The following is a 20,233-nucleotide window of genomic DNA, read 5'->3' as shown; positions in this document are numbered from 1 at the left end:
ATATATATATAAGCACAAGCATATATATATATGTTTTTGTGTTTCTAACAGTTTTTCACCCACATTAAAATAATTAAAATATTATTGCAAACTTGAAGAATGCATGTAATAAAACATTACTTTCAGTTTAAATATTTTATTTATACCCGAACCAGAATTTATGATAATTTTGCTTTCCTGGTTTTACTGGAAGCAAACGCAGAGAGGACATTTTCAAAATCAACTTCTCTGCTCCTTTCATGTGCAACTGAGAATACTGCCATGTTTGACAATTTCTCTGGGTTCAGTTATGATCTTAGATAATTTTTTTAATTTTTCTTTTGAAGAGAGAGAGTGTATGAGCAGGGGAGAGGGGCAGAGGGAGAAAGAGAGAATCCCAAGCAGTCCAACTGCACTCTGGAATCAGTGCAGAGTCCAACACGGGGCTCAGTCTCATGAACTGTGAGATCACGACCTGAGGCAAAATCGAGAGTTAGATGCTCAACCGACTGAGCCACCTAGGTGCCCCTTAAATAATTTCTAACTAACTTCAGTCTAGTGATCCTGTCATTGTTTAGATTTTTTTTAATATTTTACTCACCATGGATGTTTTGCCTTAATTTTGTTTTTTTTAAAAATAGTACACGAAAACATTATTTATCTGGATTACGGAGATTTTGGAGCACCTCCTTAAGTTTTGCATCTGGGGCAGGGGCCTTCTTCACTTCACCCTAACCCTAGTCCTTCTGGAGAGGTAGGTGCTCGAGAGGCCAGAATATTCAGGGCTGCAGGAGGAGTTTGGACTTTATTCTGTAGGTCAGGGGTCCGCAAACTATGGCCCATGAATCAAATATGGCCCACTGCCTGTGTTCGTAAATAAAGTTTTATTGGAACGCAGCTGTGCTCATTCATTTGCATATGGTCTACGGCTGTTTTCACTCTACCACAGCAGAGATGAGTGGTTACAACAGACTATAAAGTGTGCAAAGCCCAAAGTATCTATCTGGCCCTTGATAGAAAAAGTTGCCAGCCTCTGCTTTAGACAATGGGGGCAAACAGGTGTTTAAATGCAGAGGAACTGGATAATGGTGGCTTTTGGATGACTGCTTGGTGTAGGACAAGGAAGGTAAGAGGCAAGGAGATGAGGAGGTCCAGGAAAAAGATTCTGAATCCTTGGCAATGATGGGGGTCAAGAGAGAGAGAGGGGGCGAAGCTAGCTGTCCTTAAGAGGAAAAATGGACAAGATGTGAATTGGGGGCTGTAGGAAAGACAGGGAGGAGAGACAGAAGGTGACTCTCGCATGCCTGACAGGAAAGAAAGAGGAGGGAGTGGTTGTGCTGTCCCAAAGATGGGGAATCCCCAAGGAGGAGGAGGAGGAGATAAGGAGAGGAACTTTGGCCATGCTCAGTAGAGCAATTCTAAATGCCATCCTGGGATAGGTATCCAGGCAGGATGTTTGATGTCAAGATGCCCAGGTCACTCACCTGAGACACTGACCTCGTGACAACGTTTGCACTCTCCACGCCTGTATTCTTGGTGCCCACTGAAGGCTTTGTCACTTTCTTCCTGTGGGATCTCACTCTGAAAGAAGAGACCGGAAAGCCTTTCAGTCTGGCCAGCTCAGCATGCTGTGGGCAGACTGACCCCCTCCTCCATCCTCTCTTAAGGGGCTGGAAGGGTGATGGAGGTGGGAGAGTGGTGATCCCATTCTAGAGATCCTAGTGTTGAGAATGCAGGCCTTCCTATCCTGGACAATGCGGACAGAGCTCTTCTTTTTCTTTTTTAATTTTTTTCTTAATCTTTATTTATTTTTGAGAGAGAGACAGAGTGTGAGCAGGGGAGGAGCAGAGAGAGAGGGAGACACAGAATCTGAAGCAGGCTCCAGGCTCCCAGCTGTCAGCACAGAGCCCGACACGGGGCTCAAACCCACGGACCGCAAGATCGTGACCTGAGCCAAAGTCGGATGCTTAACCAGCTGAGCCACCCAGGTGCCCCAAGAGTTCCATGACAGACTCACCCAGGTGCCATCGACCTCCTTCCTGCCCTTGCTTCAGATTCTTCACCCACCCAGGTCCCTCCATCCTGTGCTCGCCTGCCCTTCCCGCCCAGGGCTATCCCTCCCTCCCCAGGGTCAATGTTCACAGGATGATGATGATGATGATGCAGAGAACCAGGAAGATCGGAGCCGTTGTACCTGCTCCCCCGACTGCCCCCAGCAGCCTTTCTGATAAAGGCCACGCTTTTCCTGCACACAGATTGAATTATTGGTGATTCCTCTCCAAGGACTCCGTATCTTCTCCCACTCCCTGTGGGACCCTAGATTTTTCCAGCCCCCCTGCCAGCCTCAAAACACAGGGACCTGGGGCTGGGGGAGGGGATTAGGACCAGGTGAGTGAGGCATACAGGGGCTGGATTGCAGCCTGTCTTTATTTAAAATGCAGTTACTTTGTCCATTGAGATATTTATTTTATGTTCGTGTATATTTTTTTTAAAATACTGCGTTGCAGTATTACTTCTATTACTGAGGTTTTTTGGCTTCTCCTTAAATTAAAAACATTAATGTTTATTTTTGAGGGGGGGAGGGGCAAAGAGAGAGGGAGACACAGAGTTCGAAGCGGGCTCCAGGCTCTGAGCTGTCAGCACGGAGTCTGACACAAGGCTCAAACCCAGGGACCGTGAGATCGTGACCTGAGCCCAAGTCAGACACTTAACTGAGCCACACAGGCACCCTGGCTTCTCCTTAAAGTTTGGGCCCATGGTGGCCTCCTTCCTGCCCCACAAATCAAGGACCTTGTGTTCTCAGACACACCTGTGCAGGCCCCAGCCCCTCTCCTCCAAGACCCACCCCTTTCCCCTGGCTTCCCCTCTCAGCCTTCACCCCACCCTACAGCTGGGGTCTGGCTGGAAGAGGACAGTGATACTGGAGGCAGCAGGGAAAATCCAGGCCTCACGGGGGAGCACAGACCAGAGCTGAGATCCCCTTTAAGGGCCAGGGGGCGCAGCTGGGGAGCCCCGGGGTGGGGGGGCACGTGCTGTTGTTCTCCAGCCACCCCCACAGATGCACTCACTCTGCAGCAAGAGGCTCAGGGAGACGTGCTGGGAGCCCACTGCATTCTGAGCTCAGCACGTATATTCCCCCTCATCTCTCTGCTGTACCCGAGGCAGCTCCAGCACCCCCGGGTTCGGGCCGCACAGGGTCAGGTGCCCCTGGGCCCAGCTCAGCCTGGCAGGGGGGTTGCTGTTGACGACACAGACCAGGCGCAAGGACTGGCTCTCCAGGACTGAAAGAGATGAGCCATTCTCCAGGGCTGTGGGTGCTGGAGAAAAGGAGACTGAGAGTCAGAGAGACAAAAAGAGAGAAAGCAGAAGGATATGAAAAGAGACCGGAGGAGGGGACGGGGAACAGAGGTCAATTGAAGTGCAGGAAAAGGCACACTTTCTCCCCTTGATGGTGGGAATGTGCACTTGTCCACCCTCCATGCAGGACAACTTGGCCGCATTTCTCAACTTGGAAAGAACATAAAAGCTACATTTTGCTTTTAGGAACTTACCCCACAGACATACATACACTTTGCTGTGAAAGGTGACACAAGTTTACTTACTCATCATAGCATTTTGGTTAATACAGTAAAATGAACGCCATGATTTTCCATGAGTGGAAGACGCACGCAGAAGCAGAACCCATCCACGTGAAGGAACACTGCGCAGTCACAGAGCAGAAGGAGGACAGTCTGTGCTACTGACGGCAAAGGGCCCCTTAGATCCTTAGCAAACACACTGAGGCTCAGAGCAGCCTCTGGACACGAGACACTTTCCGGGAGGGAACTGGACATCTGAGGCCGACTTTGCCGGGCGTTATGAATACGTGTCCGTGTGAATAGATTAGCTGTTCAAAAGCACTCAGATAAACGGTTGGCAGGAAAATAAAAGGTGAGAGCGTCCGGAGGTGCACGATAAGGGGCAGTTCTGCGGGCGAGTGTCGCCCTGTACTTGCTCTCCTGATAACAGGGGGGAGGGCAGAAGTGGGGGAGGGAGGGGCCGAAGGGGACAGCTGCTCACAGGGCCACGGGGGCCGGGGAGGGGGAGGGCCCCTGGGGGACCCACAAGAGGGACCCGGCCCTGCCCTTGCTCCCTGCACCCTAGTAGGGCCCCTATCCTACCTGTGCCGTTTTCTTGGAAGACAGTGACGGTCAAGTTCCACGGAGAATCTGGGACAGAAAGACATGGCAGATTGGCGTCAACGGAGAGGGCTGGTGGACATTGGCCCTCAGTCCCCACGGGAGCTGCAGGAATGGGAAGAGGGTGGAGATCCTCCTGACCCCCTCCCAGCCCACATTCCAGGACCCGACACCCAAGGTCCCAGGCCCTGACCCCCCAGCCAACTGCCCTCAGGACCCCATCAGGGATCCGGGTGGCCCTGGCCCGGTTCTCCCAGGACACGTTGAGGTGAATGGTCCTCATTGTGGTCACTCCGGTCCCAGGCAAGGTCACCTGACAGGTGAGGTCGGTGCCGTGGTCCTGGAGCCGTGGGGTGAGGGTGAGCACAGAGGAGAGGTGGGTCTTGGGGTCCAGGGAGGCGAGGGCCGCTGACGTCCAGGAGAAGATGGGGGGCACGCCCCACGCACAGGCCCAGGGCACAGAGCAGGTCAGGTTACTGGGGCGTCCAGACTCCAGGGTCCCCGAGATAAGGATGTCAGGTGTCTGGGTCAGGGCTAGGGGGAGATGGGGAGACACGGGGATCAGGAGGAGGGTCCGAGGTGCAGCCTTGAGAGAAGCCTCAAGCTTCGGTCCAGCCCCTGCCTCTGAGCCCCAACATGCATTACCCCCAGCCCCTCCCGGGTTGTCCTGGCACCCCCAACCTTCCCCTGTGGCCTCTCCCACAATCTGCTCCTTACCTGTCACACGCACGGAGAGCTGGTCCCGTGTGTAAGTATATCTCACAGAAGGCCCCCTCTCCACCCTAAAGACGTATGTCCCCGAGTCCCCTCTCCGTACGTCTCTGATGTCCAGGGAGCAGTCGTAGCCCTGGGGGTTTCCGAGGAGGCGGAATCGGCCCTGGGACTCCTGCCGCACTTTTCCATCTGGGTTGTTTGTGGCCACTAGAACATCCTGTTGTACACCGGCCCCTTTCCGGAACCAGTAGCCGAGCGCTGGGGTAGACTCAGACCAGCCTTCCCGGGGAGAGAAGCATCTGCGGGGCACACACAGGCCCTCCTGCCCCTTTGCGTCCTGCACTTGCAGCCAGTAATCCCCCTGTGGCCCCCTCCCGGCCCCCCTCTGGCCCTCGGCCCCCTCCGTCCCCCAGAGCAGGACCAACAGCAGCAGAAGCATGTCTGGGCTTGGAGGCGCCAGGTCCCCGGGGAGCCTGTTTCTCCGGGTCTGTCTCTCAGAAGCTAAGAGCTGCAAGATTGAGAGGAGGCCCCGACAGGAAGGTGACAGTGATGTCAGAACAGTGGCCCTCGTCAGAGAAGGAACCTCGCACGCAGACGCTGTCAGGGCCGGGACAGCCCTTGGGAATCGGCCATCCACCATCGCATCTCCACTGCCGGGGACCCTGGGCCTAGAGGCCAGAGAGGGTGAGAGCCTCGCCCAAATGCACACCCTGTGCAGGGCTCGAGCCCCATCTCCCGCCTTCCTGCCAATGCCCCTCCCTTCTGGGGTCATTTTTTTGCAAAGTGAGAAAGGGTTCCTTCCTTTGGGCCAGACCACCTGAATCACAGGCCGTACATGTCTGTGGAACTCATGTGGGGACATAGGGACCTGAGAGATGGGGGAGGCCAAGGGTGGAGGTGTGAGGAGGTCAACTGTCCTCCCTCCCTTGGAATCCACATGGTAGGTCTCCCCTCCCTGCTCATGAGACCACACACTAGCCCCAGGCACTACCCCTGGAGTCACTGCCAAGCAAGGAAACAGTAGGTGTCGGTACCCAGAGCTCCCTGTGACAGGGGACACACAGGAAGAGAGAGGTGCTGTTCATAGGAAGGTTGGAGGTTGGAGGTTGTGTCGTAGGAAGACTGGGCACAGGGGACACTCAAGCAGGGGAGACGAAGATTCCAAGGACATTGAGGGGAGACTGACACAAAGGACACATGGGAAACTGAAGCTGTGGCTGTACACAGGGTTGGTATGGGGGGAAGGGCAGAGGAAAAGGGACCAATTTTGAAAGGGGTAGAAACTTCCCCCTTTGTTGCGGCTGTCTGGGTGCCAGGACGATTTCTTCACCGCTGGTATCTCACCCTTTTTTCCATTGCTCCAGAGGGTGGTGGGGTCTGCCAACCTCTGGAGCTTTGCCCGTGAGGGCTCTGGTCCCAGGAGTCAGGTGTGCAGGAGACAGGGAGTGAGGAATGCCAGCTGGGTGTCATCCACTCTCCAGGTGGGGATGATTTGGTGAGAGAAGAGACGTGCACCTGAATTCACAGAAGGTTATGTTTAACTGTGTGGCTGGGGGCTGGGAGGAGGTTCTGGGAGGTTCTGGTGCCTCCTTCTACCTATGTTGGTTCTCTTGACACATTTGGGTGGGGGGAACATAAGATACAAAGAATAGGCTCCAACAAGAACAACTCACTGATTCATCACAAAATAGAAACAGAGCATTGCAGGCACCCTGGACCATCCCTTCGATCCCCATCCCTATTACACACCCCACTCCTCCCAAAGGAGTCCCTAGACTCACTTTAATGTTGATTGTTCCCTTGCTTTTTTCTTCATGGTTTCATCACCCGAGCATGCTGCTTGCACTATGTAGTACTATGCTCATGTTTTTCTTAAGACTGTGTATGCACAGAGAACATTAGTCTGTTTTCTTCCATGCAACTTCATGAATCTGCCCCTCCCACGTTACCCCTGCCCTGAATCCTTACCCATAACCAGGGGCACAGTCAGCACTGGGGTCACTGAGAAGGGAAGGGGCAGGATTTCGGCATGCATAGGCACTCATAATCCTGCACCATCATAATTCCTGCAATGCTGCCACGTGTCACCCTGCAGCCCCATCCCCCTGTGCTGGACTACACACAGCAGGGTCAATTGCAGCCTCTCTATAGTCAGAAGGGTTGGGCCATGTCCAATCTGTTTCCCATGGTCCCCAGTTTGCAAAGAAAAGCAGAAGAGTGAGGGGCGCCCAGGTGGCTCAGTCGGTTAAGTGTCCAACTTCGGCTCAGGTCATGATCTCACGTTTTGTGAGTTCAAGCCCCACGTCGGGCTCTGTGCTGACAGCTCAGAGCCTGGAGCCTGCTTTGGATTCTGTGTCTCCCTCTTTCTCTGCCCCTCCCCCGTTCATGCTCTGTCTCTCTCACTCTGTCAAAAATAAATAAACATTAAAAAATTAAAAAAAAAAAAGAAAAGCAGAAGAATGAGAAGGAGAGATATGGGGAAACCACAGAGAATCTAGCTGTGTGCAAAGGAGGAACTTATAACCCACAGGCCGTCAGAGCTAGGAGGCCTTCTAGCCCCACTTCTCTGATTTTCAGAAGAAGACACTGAGGTCCAGAGTGGGCAAATGAATTGCACAACTCATATATGGGTGCCCTGTCTCATACACCACTGTCTACACAGGGAACTACTTAACCAATCTTTGTCAGACCAGAATTCATTGAGCTGGGAGATGGGTAGTTTATGTTAATCTGAGAGGGAAAAATTATCAACTTTTCCCATGAGATGGAGAGAAAATTTCATTCATTCATTCATTCATTCACTCATTCATTCAACAACCATTTACCTTATGCCTTCAGGTTTCCAGTAAAGGGGTGATATGAGAGATGTAGCTCTTGTCTTTGAGGGGAGTAGCATCTGGCTGGGAGACAGACTCCTGACAATTCCAATGTCACAGGGTAGGTGGCTGGGATGGGGGAGGTGAAGGCTAGGGATGGCTGAGGGGGATGGGTGGGGGGGACAGCGGGGCTCTTGCCCTTTTGAACTGCAAAGTGGGTCCTCGGAGACAAGTTGACATGGTAGGGACTCTCAGGCAATCTCAAGGGATGTGAATTCCACAGGTGATCTTGGTACCCTGAGAATTCCTGGACTCTCAGGTATTATGTTCTCTATCACACTCAGTCTCCTAATGTGCTGGAGATCCTCCTCCAGCTACCAAGTTTTGTGCTCTGTGACCAACATCACCTCTGCCCCAGCAGAGGAGGGGCCACCACCCACAGGGGGCGCTATCTCCAAACAGGACTTACCGGGCTGGGGGGTGGTCCCTGGGAAAGGGTGATGGTGCTGTCCGTGGTTCTGAATCAGAGGGGAGTGCTGGCTTTGGGCATGTCCACAGCTCTGCGGAGGGGCCTGATCACACAGAACAGGGATCCTAGGTCTGGAGTCAGTATAGTCAGCATGTCAGATGTGCTGGAGAGGGCTTAGGTCTACCTGGAAGGGAAACTCCAGGGGAAGGGAACTCCCTCAGGGGAAGGGAAGGTCTCAGTCTCTCCTCCTTATCCTTCTATCCACCCTTAGAAATGTCTTATGGACAATGCCAGGCTGTTGCCACTAGTTCAAGAGCAGGGAAAGTGAAGGTTCTGTGTTGCCCTTTTACATATCCGGTTCCATTTCATTTTCTGAACATCTCTGACAGAGAGGGGTAATCCCCTCATCACATAGAGCAGGCAGCCAAAACTCAAGACAGACGGGCAGCTGTAGGAACTAGCTTCCAAAGACCACCCCAAACAACCCTGCCCTTCCTTACACAAACATGGAGCTCCCCTCATTATGAGATAAAATTGTTATTATTATCTCCTCCTCTTGAATCAAGGTCGGGTCCATGACTACTTTGATTAATAGAATGTGGAGGACAAGATGTTCTAAGACTCATACAGCTCAGATATTAAGAAGGCTTGGTAGCTTCCGCTCCTGCCTCGCAGAGTCCTGGGCGTCTGTGTAAGCAACCCAGGGGACTCTGATGGAGAGAGAGGCTACATAGAGGAACCCTGAGCCTCAGACATCCAGGCCCAGCCCTGGCCACCATCACAACATAACTGCCCAGAAGAGCCCAGAGCAAGACAAGGGGTGAAACTGTCCAGCTGGGCTCTGACCAATTTACAGCACTGTGAGACAAAATACAATGATTGTTCAGGCTACTGAGTTGTAGGGTGGCTTGATGTGCAGCAACAGGTAACTGAAACACTAGCTTGCACAAATCATAGCTACTAGGTAAAAGGTAATGTTCTGAAGGTTTACAGGCCTGATGAATTTTTCTACATACTGTATTTCTTTTAAAAATTTTAAAAAATGTTTCTTTACTTATTTTGAGAGAGCAAGAGAGAGCAAGTGGAGGAGGAGTGGGGGGCGGTGGTGGTGGAGAGAATCCCAAGCAGGGTCTGTGCTGTCAGAGCAGAGCCCAATACAGGGCTCAAACCCATGGACTGTGAGATCATGGCCTGAGCCGACATCGTGAGTCAGAGACTTAACCAACTGAGCCACCCAGGCACCCCTTTTACATACTGTATTTAAAGGATGGCTCTTAAATGGGGATCTAAAGCCTTCAGTGAAGATGCCTGTGGAGCTTTGCCAGGCTGGGACTACATTTCCCAGAATCCCCTTCCACGTTTGCATCCAGGTTAAAGCTGGCTACAAGAGAAGGGAGAAGTTGAAGCAGCAGCCATGGAGCTCTGAGGGTCAGTGGAGGAGCAGTAACTATTGCAGCTCTCACACCCTGTGGCTGCTCTGGGCTCACCTTTGTTGGCTTGACATTCCAGCTGCTCAATTGCTGGGAGCAAAGAAGGTGTTGGGGGAAAGTGGCTGAATTTCCGGGAGCAAGAGCCATTGAGCCCTGGTACATTGATTGGTCCACCAATCCAGGGGGACACAGGTGGCCCAGAGAGAAGTTCACAGTGACATGCAAAGGATCCAGGAAAACAATGTGCCTGTTTCTCTCCTTCTAAGACATTGTCCCAGGATCTCTTTAACCTGACAACTAGGGCCATTTGCCTATTCACAGGAGCCCCATGTTCCCTGAGCAAAGGACAGGATATGGCCAATGGTCTCAGTAGTCAGAATGACCAATGTCCAGTTTTGTGTGTGTGTGTGTGTGTGTGTGTGTCTGTCTGTCTGTCTATGCTGATTAAATGCCCAGATTAAACATTGTTTCCGGGTGTGACTGTGGGGGTGTTTCCAGATGAGATTAGCATTTGAATCGGTTGACTTGGTTGACTCAGTAAAGTAGATAACCCCTTCCGGCTGCCAGTGGGCATCATCCAAGGTCTGAAAAGAACAAAAGCAGAGGAAGAGCAGACTCATTCCCTTCCTGAGCTGCGACATTGGTGTTTTCCTGCCCGTGCACTGGGATCTGCGGCATCAGTTCCCCCTGGTTCTCAGGCTTTGGGACTCAGACTGGAATTACACCTCTGGCTTTCCTGGGTCCCCAGCTTTCAGGTGGCAGATTGTGGGTCCCCTCAGCCTCCATTATTGAACCAGTTCTTCATAGTAAATCTCTGTTTGGTTCTGTTCCTCTGGGGAACCCTGTCTGGTACAGTCAAAAGGGGGACAAACAGATGAAAGCAAGACCTCATGGGCCATATTTCCTACTTTCTCATTATTTCCATGAGAAATAGAAGCCACTGAAAGTGGAAAGCTAGAGAATCAGAGAGTGAAACGTCCAGATTTGTGTTTTCAGGTGTTCTCTCCAGCTGCCCTGGGGGAGGGGGCGGGTTGGAGGGGCATCTGGAGTGGAGTCAACAGTCTGGGGCCACTGACCATCCAGTATTTCTATTGACAAAGATTCCTGTCACTAAATGCAGCATGGCCCTCTTGCACAGTTGTGACCCCTAAGAATGCTGGGCTTTACTCTGCCCATAGTGTGTGATAAGTAAATGCTTGTGGAATGCACACCATTAAAAGTACAAATTTAGGGGGGAAAGGTGACAAATGTGGTATACAATAGGAACCAAATTTTGAGTTAAAAACTGTATAGTGTTAACAAGATAACAAAGGCTAGTCCCTGCATCAGGGGGCTGAGACTGGGTGGGACAGGAGGGAACAGGGAAGGGAGAGGAGGTGCATAGATGGGGGTAGGGGCAGGTAGAACACAAAGGAGCAGTCACAGGGTGTGTGGGCCAGGTGTTTCCAGGAAGAAGCTGACCATGATGTCCCCATATCTGTCCCTCTGGACTCCAGATCCACACCTTAGTCCCATCTCAAGAAGGGTGGAGACTCAGGCCTCTCAGCTCTGCTCCCTGGGGGCCCCCACACCTGCAGGGACAATATGGCTCTCAGATCAGAGAGTCACCCCTTTAATTCTAACTACAGGTGGGGTGGGACAGCTCAGCCCCACCTGGAACTCAGGGACTTCCTGGAGACTTCCCTGGAGAGGGATAGGCCCGCTCACCTTGTGTAGTAGATCCAGTGAGGCCATAAGTGAAGAGGAAGCCAGCCCCCATGAGGGCCCCTCTGAGCAGGGTGAGGACCAGGGGCATGAGCCCTCCTACTCCTCAGTCACACAGTTGCCGGAAGAGGGGCTTTCTGGGGAAGTGGGGTGGGGGACTGGGGTGGGCAGGGGATGAAGTTCTGGCCCTAGGCCCTTCCACATCCTAAACACCTGGCCAGGCTGTCCACCCCCAGAATCTGTGTTGCAACTCACTTTGCACAGAGAGGCTGAAGGAAATGTTTTGGGAGCCCAGCGGGTGCTAAGCCTGGCAGGTGAATTCTCCTTCATCTCCAGCCCCTACGTGGGGCAGCTCTAGGACATCAGGTGCTTAGGGTTGGGGGGGCGGCTTGTTAGGGCTTTTCCTTCCTGGGACCAGCTCAGCATGGCAGGGGGTTGCTATTGGACCAGGATCCAGTGGGGGGTGAACAGGGATGGTGGAGCTGAGAGGTGTGCCTCTCCCACTTCCCAAACAGACACAGAGGGTGCACGACTATTTGACCCAAGCCCATGTATAGACTCCAGGAGTCTAGAGTGGCTGAAAGATCCTGGAGGGAGAGAGGCTTAGCTGAGACTAGAAGGAGGAGAGGAACTGGTCATATTAACATATGGAGGAAGGCACCTCAGGTAGAGGAGTGACAAAGGCACTGAGCCTTTTATCCCCCGGAAAAAGATGTTTCCTACTGAATCAATTCCTTTATGGACACATGGCTATGAGCCTGGTAGATGAAAGGAAATGCAAATATCTCTGGGACCTGCTAGAGAGGACAGGGAAGTTTCTGCACCTGATAAGCTGAGGAAGTCACCCTGAGGTGCAGGGGAGCCACCAGAGGGCTCTGAGTGGGGAAGGGGCAGGGTAGGCTATGGGGGTAGGGAAACCTTTCTGGGCCTGTTCTATGTGGGACACAGACTTGACGGGAGACACCAGAGACCAGGAGGCTGGGCAGGAGGAAGGAGCAATGGTCAAGGCCATATGGGTGAAGGGGAGGAGGCAGGACAAAGAGGGGATGAGGAAGGGAGCAACTTGGGACATTTTCTGGAGATAAAGCTTACAGGACCCATTGATTCATGGGGGTGGGAGAGAAAAGGAGGCGTGTGGAGTTAGTCAGGAGTCCTGACCCAAGTAACTGGGGGGATGGAGACCCGTGTCGCCAATTTCTGCACTTCAATGTCATATTTGGACCGTGCACCAAAGCCCTTAGAGAGACCCAGACTCCATCCTCATTTCCCACCCTAGAGTCTTCCGGCTTCTGGCCCACTCACCTTCCTACAGCATGGATTATAGCAGCACTACCAGCAGCAGAAACATCTCTTGAACCATAAATGCCAGGCACTGTCTTGGGACAGTCTGGTCACCACGGTCTCAGTATGGGAAAAGTGGTTAAACACACACACACACACACACACACACACACACACACTCACACACACAAGAGGAAGCCAGTGGATAGGAAAAGGATAGAAATTGTATGCATTAGTGCAACTTCAGACCCCCAGTCGCCAGAGATGAAGAGGTTCTTGGTCCTGCTCTGCAGGACTCAATGAAGTCTGAAGAAAGCAAAAGACCTCCAAAAGTCATACTGGCTGATGTGTCTTTCATACTTGGAAAGCTTCATAGAAAATCGGTATGATTTCTGCCATTCAGAACTTGCCAGTGAATTTTTATCCCCTGGACAAAGATGTTTCCTACTGAATCAATTCCTTTATGGACACATGGCTATTTGGGGGCTTTGTTTCTTCTTGAGACCGTTTCGGTAAATGAAATTTTTCTTATAATTTTTACACGTCATCTGAATTTTAAAATGAAATATATTTGAGTGAAACATCCCCTTATATTGTTCTTAAAGCAAAAGACATTGAAGCAAAACATACACGGAGAGGGGCGTCTGGGTGGCGCAGTCGGTTAAGCGTCCGACTTCAGCCAGGTCACGATCTCGCGGTCCGTGAGTTCGAGCCCCGCGTCGGGCTCTGGGCTGATGGCTCAGAGCCTGGAGCCTGTTTCCGATGCTGTGTCTCCCTCTCTCTCTGCCCCTCCCCCGTTCATGCTCTGTCTCTCTCTGTCCCAAAAATAAATAAAAACGTTGAAAAAAAATTAAAAAAAAACATACACGGAGAAAACAGTTCCGTTTATAAAGATAAGCTTGATCAATTTTCGTACGATGATGACATTCCTGGAATAACCACCTAGATCAAGAAACCCCACCAGCACTCATTCTCAGTTACTCCCCTCTAAAAAAGTAACCACTATAAGTAACTTCTATCAACATTGATTAGTTTTCTGTTTTTGACTTCGATGTAGTTGGGATCTTAGTGTCTGGCTTCTTGTGCTTAATATTTTATTGTGAGAGTTACCCACACAACAGCTATCCATTCATTCTCACTGCTGAAAGAGTTTCATTGTGTGCATATGCCATACGCTATACAATAGGATATTTGGGTTGTTTCTAGTCTGGAACAATTAGGAAGAGTGCTCCTACAAACATGGCTTTGATGTGAATATGCACTTTTGTTTGGTGTATTTTTTAGAGTGGGATTTCTCAGTAATAATCGAGAGGGTCTGGGTCTCCAGGCCCCTGGGTTACTGGACCTCTGAGGCTCCAGGACCCCGAGCCTAAAGACTACTGAGTCTCAGGGGTCTGGGCCTTTGGATCCCTCAGTCTCAGAAGTCGGGGGCTGGAGGGGTCAAGCCCTCTCTCACCGGCTTGCCATCCCGGAGCTCCACCTCCTGGTGAAGGGAAGTGTGTACTACCCGGTTCGCTGGCCGGGACCTCAATCTCACCCACTACCCAGAGCCAGGCACACGCCCAGAAACCACCCCCCACCCCCCCAACCACTAACAGCTGAGGCACGCGCAGAGACCTCAGCTCACACATACTGCTACCTCTCCCTATCCGACATGCTCATGCGCACCAATACCACCCGCACGTGCACGCATGGATCCACTCCGAGCCCCGACCCTCGGACTTCCTGCCCTGCGCATGCGTCACCGCCACCTTTCGCACTCTTGCGCCGCCGCAGCACTCCCATCCTCAATTCCCAGCTGCAACGCCACCCTCAAAGGGTAGAAATCAATGCTCCACAGTGTCTTTAAAAGCCCGTAATAATCCCACGAAAACAGATAATCCGAATACAGCTACTTCGCCTTTTAAGTGTCCGGCACGGTGACGGTGACAACGCACTGCGACAGAAATTCTTTCTCTCTCTTTCTCTCACCGTCATAGAAACCCTCTCTCTCTCTCTCTCTCTCTCTCTCTCTCTCTCCCTCCCTCTCAGCTCTGCCGCGTCCTAAGACCAGGCGCAGGCGCATAAAGGAAATCGGGCAGTACACTTTGGCAATCGGTAGAAGGGGCCGCAAGGGTTGCTGGGAGTTGTAGGACTGGGAGGCCTAGTAGCCGCAGGAACTTTGGAGTTGCCGCATGGGGTTCTAGGAGCAGTAGGCAAGACAGCCCAAAGCCTTGTGGGAGTTGTAGTCTCCGGAGCCACTTCCGTGCCAGACTTCCGCGTGTGGTGCTGTTGGGACGTCCTAGTACCGCGTTCTGTCCAGGTGAGTAGTTGCTCCTGGAGCGTGTGGGCCCATGGGCCCCCGCTCGTTATTGCGGTGCCATGTGAGGTCGAGAGCCTCGGGGAGTGGTGACACTAGCCCCTGTGATTCCCTAACGCCTGTGTCCCAGAGGCCTTCTGGCCAGGATCCCCACTCTGGGCATTGTGGTCCATCCTGTTTCTTGCCCGTCCACCCCTTCCGCCAGGTGGGGATTCCACGATCTCCCTCCCCAACCCCCATGCCATTAGGCACATCAAAGAGGCCCCTACTGTGTCCTTGAGCTTCTGTTCTGATAGAGGGTTCACACACTATCATCCTGACAAGGCTGTAATCCGGAGGCATCCCTGGGGTCCGCGTCTCTTCTGGGGGCATCTATTATTACCTCATTCTACAGTTCTTTACCGAGCGCCGACACTGTTCCAAGCCCAATGTGAGGCTGGTGGACGAGGCAGACCCAGTCCCTGACATTAGCACCCCGAAGGAGACAGGTCGGCCACCATGACGGGTAGAGCCATGGTCAGGCTGGGATGGAGGCATCGTAGCGGCCCTGTGAGCCTAGAGGGGGCGCCTGACCCAGGCTGGATTCAGTCTTCAGGGGGAAGCACTTAACAGGCATTTCAAACCTGATGTGTCCAAATGGAATTCCTGGGGACCCTCCTGACAAAATGGCCCCATCTTCCTCCCCGGTGCTCTGGCCAAAACCTCCAAGTCACTTTGCATTCACCTTTTCGCATCAGCCCCGCCTCCACCACAATCCAAGTCTTGTGCAAGTCCTATGGACTCTGCCTTCGGAACAGATCTAGAATCCCACCCTTCCCACCTCCACTGCCACCACCCCCACCCAGGCCACTTGCATCTGTCACTGGCTACTGCCATAGCCTCCTCACTGGCCTCCCTGCCTTTGCTCTTGCCCCCTAAAGGATGTTCCTCACACAGCAGTCAATGGAATGGGATCGTTTTAAAATATAAATTAGGGGCACCTGGCTGGTTCAGTCAGTTAAACATCTGACTCTTGATTTCGATTTCCGCTCGGGTCCTGATCTCAGGGTTGATTAGGGATGTCGAGCCCTGTGTTGGGCTCCACGCTGGGCATGGTGCCTGCTTGGGATTCTCTCTCCCTCTCCATTTGTCCCTCCCCTTCTCTCTCTCTCTCTCTCTCTCTCTCTCTCTCAAAAACAAAACCCATGTCAGTTCATATCCCTTTCCTGCTCAGAATCCTCCTGTGGCTCATATCTCCCTATGAATAAAATTCAAACTCCATATCATGGCCTATGAGCCTCTGACAATCTGCACAGACTCAACACCTGCCAGGGTCTTCCTCCTTCAGGAGGCAGACCTCCAAAACTGGGTGACTGCAGATTTAGGGCAAGAGGAGGGATGAGTCCAAGGCGACTTTATGTCCTGTCCTGTGAAGGGGCTAGGTGGAAGGTGGTGATGCTCTCAGGAGACAGGAAACAGCTGGGCTGGAGCAGGTTTCTGCCTCGTGGAATGGAGCCTGGCTAGTGTGGGCACTTGGGATCTGGGAGAAGGCCTAGCCAGAATCCTCAGTGGGGCATCTGGAGGACCAGCTGGATGGACATCACAATTCAGAGTCACCTACAAGGAGAATGGGCTGGGTGGGACCTGAGGACCATGACGAGGACTCTCCAAAAGAGACTGAGATTCAGCAGAAGAGAAACCAGGGCAGCAGAGAGAGGATCAAGTCAAAAGTCAAAGGAGAAAAAAGTTTCAAAGGGCTGTTGCTCAGCGCTGACAGATGCACCTGATGGTCACCACTGATGGCTCCTAAGCGTTACTTGCTGGCCCCGTGAGGAAAGGAAAGAGCTGGTGCAAACACCTTCCAGTAGGTGCATCATGGAGTGTTTGAGAGTAGAGACCAGCATGACTGAGGACAGTGGGACATGAGGTCAGAGAAAAAGGGAGCCAGATCACAGAGAGCCTCGGAGCCACTGGCTTTTCCTAAAGTGAGAAGGGTTGCATGGGACGATGTATAGTGGGCAGGGTCCGCTGGCTGTTCTGTGGAGAGGAGAGGAGGGTGGGCAGGGTGGAGGCAGGGACTCTGGTGAGGAGCCTCCTGCAGTATTGCTCACACGAGGGTGGCAGCCGTGGAGATGGGGAGACGCATCGCCTCCTGGGTTAAAGCTGCCGTCAAGCAGGATTTGCTGTATGCCATTTGGGCATTTGGGGTTTGAGGTCTGAGGATGTGGAGAAATGGTCAGGACTTGACGTTGCAATTCGGAGTCACCGGCGGGGAGAGGAAGAAGAGTGGCGAGAGCAGGTCAGCGTCCCGGAGCCCAAGGCATCTTGCCTGGGCAGCTGAAAGGATGGAATGCTCTTTACTGCAGGAGAAGCAGGCGTGGGAAGAAGAATTGGGAAACTGGGTTTTGAGGTGCCTGTTCGACATCTTGAGTGGCACTGGTCCCTTGGCTCAGAAAGTCACAGACAGTAAACAATAGGTCACATGAGGTCATTCCACATATGGTGGCAAATCCTAGAAGCAGATAACCTGCGGGGAGTCTCCTGCACTAGGCCAGACTGGAGGCGATGGTAGCTTGGGGAGGGGATACTGGGTTTACCAGGCTGGTGGGACCAAGGAGGTTGTAGCTGGAGGATTGGTTTTGGCTGGGGATGGAGGAGGTTGGAGGAGAGGGACGGAAAGGGGTCAGGGATGGGCTTATCCATGTTTTGATACATCCGTAGAAGCTTGTGGGAGATTCTGACACCAGAGCAGAGTTGAGCCCAGCCCTGGAGGCCCAAACACCCCACCTCGAAAACAAAAGCAACCCCAGATAGTCTCCTTGGAGATGTGATCCAGCAGCCTCCCCGGAGGCATCGACCCCGCAATCCGGAATCCGCACGTAACCTGCCTCCCCTCTCTCCCTGTCCAGGGGCAGCCAACTCCTCCCCGCCCGCCCGCCCGGAACCCGCGATGCCCGCCCCGCAGTGCGCCTCCTGCCACGCGGCGCGCGCCGCCCTCCGCCGCCCGCGCTCCGGCCAAGCGCTGTGCGGCGCCTGCTTCTGCGCCGCCTTCGAGGCCGAGGTGCTGCACACGGTGCTGGCGGGCCGCCTGCTGCCGCCCGGCGCCGTGGTGGCCGTGGGCGCCTCCGGCGGCAAGGACTCCACGGTGCTGGCGCACGTGCTGCGCGAGCTGGCGCCGCGCCTGGGCGTCTCGCTGCGCCTGGTGGCCGTGGACGAGGGCATCGGCGGCTACCGGGACGCGGCGCTGGCGGCCGTGCGGCGCCAGGCGGCGCGCTGGGACCTCCCGCTCACCGTCGTGGCCTACGCCGACCTCTTCGGGGGCTGGACGATGGACGCCGTGGCCCGCAGCACGGCCGGCTCCGGCCGCAGCCGCGCCTGCTGCACCTTCTGCGGGGTCCTGCGGCGCCGCGCGCTGGAGGAAGGGGCGCGCCTCGTGGGAGCCACGCACATCGTGACGGGTGAGCGCGGGCGCCGCAGCCGAGGGGCGCGGGGCGGGCGCTGCAAGGGGGCTGGGCGCGTGCCCAGCAAGGGGTGAAGGAGACGCCGGGGGTGCCCCAAGTGGGGGATCTCCACGAGAAGGGGGTGCGCACGCCCGCTGAAGGTGCGTGGGCAGAGTGTGCGCGCGCCGGGGCTGGGCGCGGCAAGCTTTGAGTCACTGCCTTCGCTTTGGCCGTGGAGGGGTGCAGGGGTGCCCTCCGGGGGCTGGGGCTGTGTTCCCTGCAGTTTTCAAAATGACATTCTCTGTGTCCCTTCACAAAAGGAGGCGAGTGAAGTGACACCACCCATCAGAAGCCATCTGTAGTCTGAAACGCAACTCTTTAGACCCCCCCCTCCTCTGTCGGCCTCTTCTCTCTGAGAACTTGAGAACTTACTCTCTCCCAACCGTTGCTTCAACACGTGATTGTTGACCATCTCCTCTGTACCAGACGCTTTGTAGCCTCGAGCAACACCTAACCTCGGTTACCTCATCTGTAAAACGGGGTTATTAATAATATCGAGGTCCCAGGGCCGTTGGGAATAAAGTGAGTTCTGTGTGAGGCACTTAGACCAGAGACTGGCCAACAGCAGGCCTCACAGAGATGTTTGCGTCCTGATGCTGCCCAAGACAGCCTCTGCCCCCGCCCTCCCGTCATGTCCATAATTATAACCCGGTAAGTGCTGCTAAGGAAAAATCACACAGACTTTGCCAGTTTACAACAGGAGGACCCAGTGAAGGGGGAAGCCTGGAGTTAGGAAATGGTTCCTGAGTGAGCCCGACCTGAAGGCCACCTGAGTAACCAGTGAAGGGGAGACCCAGTTGTTGGGGTCTGAGCAGAGGAGGTGGCTGGTGCAAAGGCCCTGAGCAGGGGAAGTGTGGCCAACTGGAGAAGCGCCAAGAAGACCAGTGTCTGTCGGACCAGACAGACTCAAGCATAAGACGACAAGGTGCAGAATAGGTAGACGTTTAGGTGACGTTTAGGTGACGTTTACGGTGACTGTTGAGGAAATACTGAAGCTCTCGCTGGCCTTCCTGCACGCGGTGACCCGCATTCCCCGGCACTGGGACAGCAGCCTACTTGACAACCTCCACTGACCGTTAGAGGCCGCTTTGACTTCGGTGCCGTGTGAGGAACACCTTCAACCGAGACTGAAAAGATATTTGTAGCATAAAGCACTTCTACTACCCTCCTGAAAAAGCAGCTGGCACAGGGCCTGGTTGGCGATAAGTGGGTGGCAAATGAGGGCACCCCGGGTTGCCTCCTGGAGGCCTGTGTGTCCCCTCTCGTTTCTCACTGTGCCCACCGCCCACCTCCACCAGGCTGTCGCGCGGTGCCCAGGGGTCTCCCTGGCCCTGTCCGGCCCTCCCTGCTGTTCTGCCCCCCCCCCCCCCCCATCTCTCTCCTGGTCCTGGCGTCCTGCAGTGTCTGGGGGTGGGGTGGGGGTCTCCAGCCCGGGTCGCCCACTCTGTGCCGCTCTCCAGGGCCCCTCCCCGTCCGTCTGGGTCCCTGCTGCCCCACGGCGGCGCCCCCATCTCACCGGCTCCCCGTCTCTCTCCCCCAGGCCACAACGCCGACGACATGGCGGAGACCGTGCTCATGAACTTCCTGCGGGGCGACGCGGGGCGGCTGGCCCGGGGCGGGGGCCTGGGCTCGCGGGGCGAGGGGGGCGCGCTGCCGCGCTGCCGCCCCCTGCAGCTGGCCTCGCAGAAGGAGGTGGTGCTGTACGCGCACTTCCGCCGCCTCGACTACTTCTCGGAGGAGTGCGTCTACGCGCCCGAGGCCTTCCGCGGCCACGCGCGCCACCTGCTCAAGCTGCTGGAGGCGGCGCGGCCGTCGGCGGCGCTGGACCTGGTGCACTCGGCCGAGCGCCTGGCCTTGGCCCCGGCCGCGCGGCCCCCGCCCCCC

The 20,233-nt window shown here is 54.3% G+C and overlaps 2 protein-coding genes and 1 long non-coding RNA gene across 4 annotated transcripts in view; 1 reads left to right on the top strand and 2 right to left on the bottom strand.

The window, feature by feature from the left end:
• The window catches only part of LOC121018949 (sialic acid-binding Ig-like lectin 8), a 14,643-nt gene extending 7,842 nt beyond the window's left edge, over positions 1-6,801 (bottom strand). The window contains exons 1-6 of one of the 2 annotated variants that reach the window (XM_040458075.1): positions 4,875-6,801; positions 4,413-4,691; positions 4,140-4,187; positions 3,048-3,296; positions 2,122-2,224; positions 1,464-1,560 (exon numbers count right to left, since the gene is read on the bottom strand). In XM_040458075.1, coding sequence (XP_040314009.1) covers positions 3,100-3,296; positions 4,140-4,187; positions 4,413-4,691; positions 4,875-5,733 — 1,383 coding nt within the window. In that variant the 5' untranslated portion in view covers positions 5,734-6,801 and the 3' untranslated portion in view covers positions 1,464-1,560; positions 2,122-2,224; positions 3,048-3,099. The other variant, XM_040458074.1, reaches the window with a different exon arrangement.
• A 7,631-nt stretch (positions 6,802-14,432) lies between these two features.
• Positions 14,433-20,233, top strand: part of CTU1 (cytosolic thiouridylase subunit 1) — an 11,888-nt gene continuing 6,087 nt past the window's right edge. Inside the window, exons 1-3 of the mRNA XM_040458200.1 lie at positions 14,433-14,873; positions 17,759-18,307; positions 19,890-20,232. Coding sequence (XP_040314134.1) covers positions 17,800-18,307; positions 19,890-20,232 — 851 coding nt within the window. The 5' untranslated portion in view covers positions 14,433-14,873; positions 17,759-17,799. The remainder of the gene's footprint in view (positions 14,874-17,758; positions 18,308-19,889; position 20,233) is intronic.
• Positions 19,276-19,978, bottom strand: LOC121019021 (uncharacterized). Its single transcript, XR_005785384.1, has 2 exons — positions 19,866-19,978; positions 19,276-19,476 (listed from the first exon to the last, which is right to left on the bottom strand). It is a non-coding gene; the product is annotated as an uncharacterized LOC121019021 (long non-coding RNA).

Source organism: Herpailurus yagouaroundi, unplaced genomic scaffold (assembly GCF_014898765.1).
Source record: "Herpailurus yagouaroundi ecotype Mexico unplaced genomic scaffold, PumYag 220, whole genome shotgun sequence".
Classification (NCBI taxonomy): Eukaryota; Metazoa; Chordata; class Mammalia; order Carnivora; family Felidae; genus Herpailurus; species Herpailurus yagouaroundi.
This window is presented reverse-complemented; position numbering and strand designations above follow the sequence as displayed.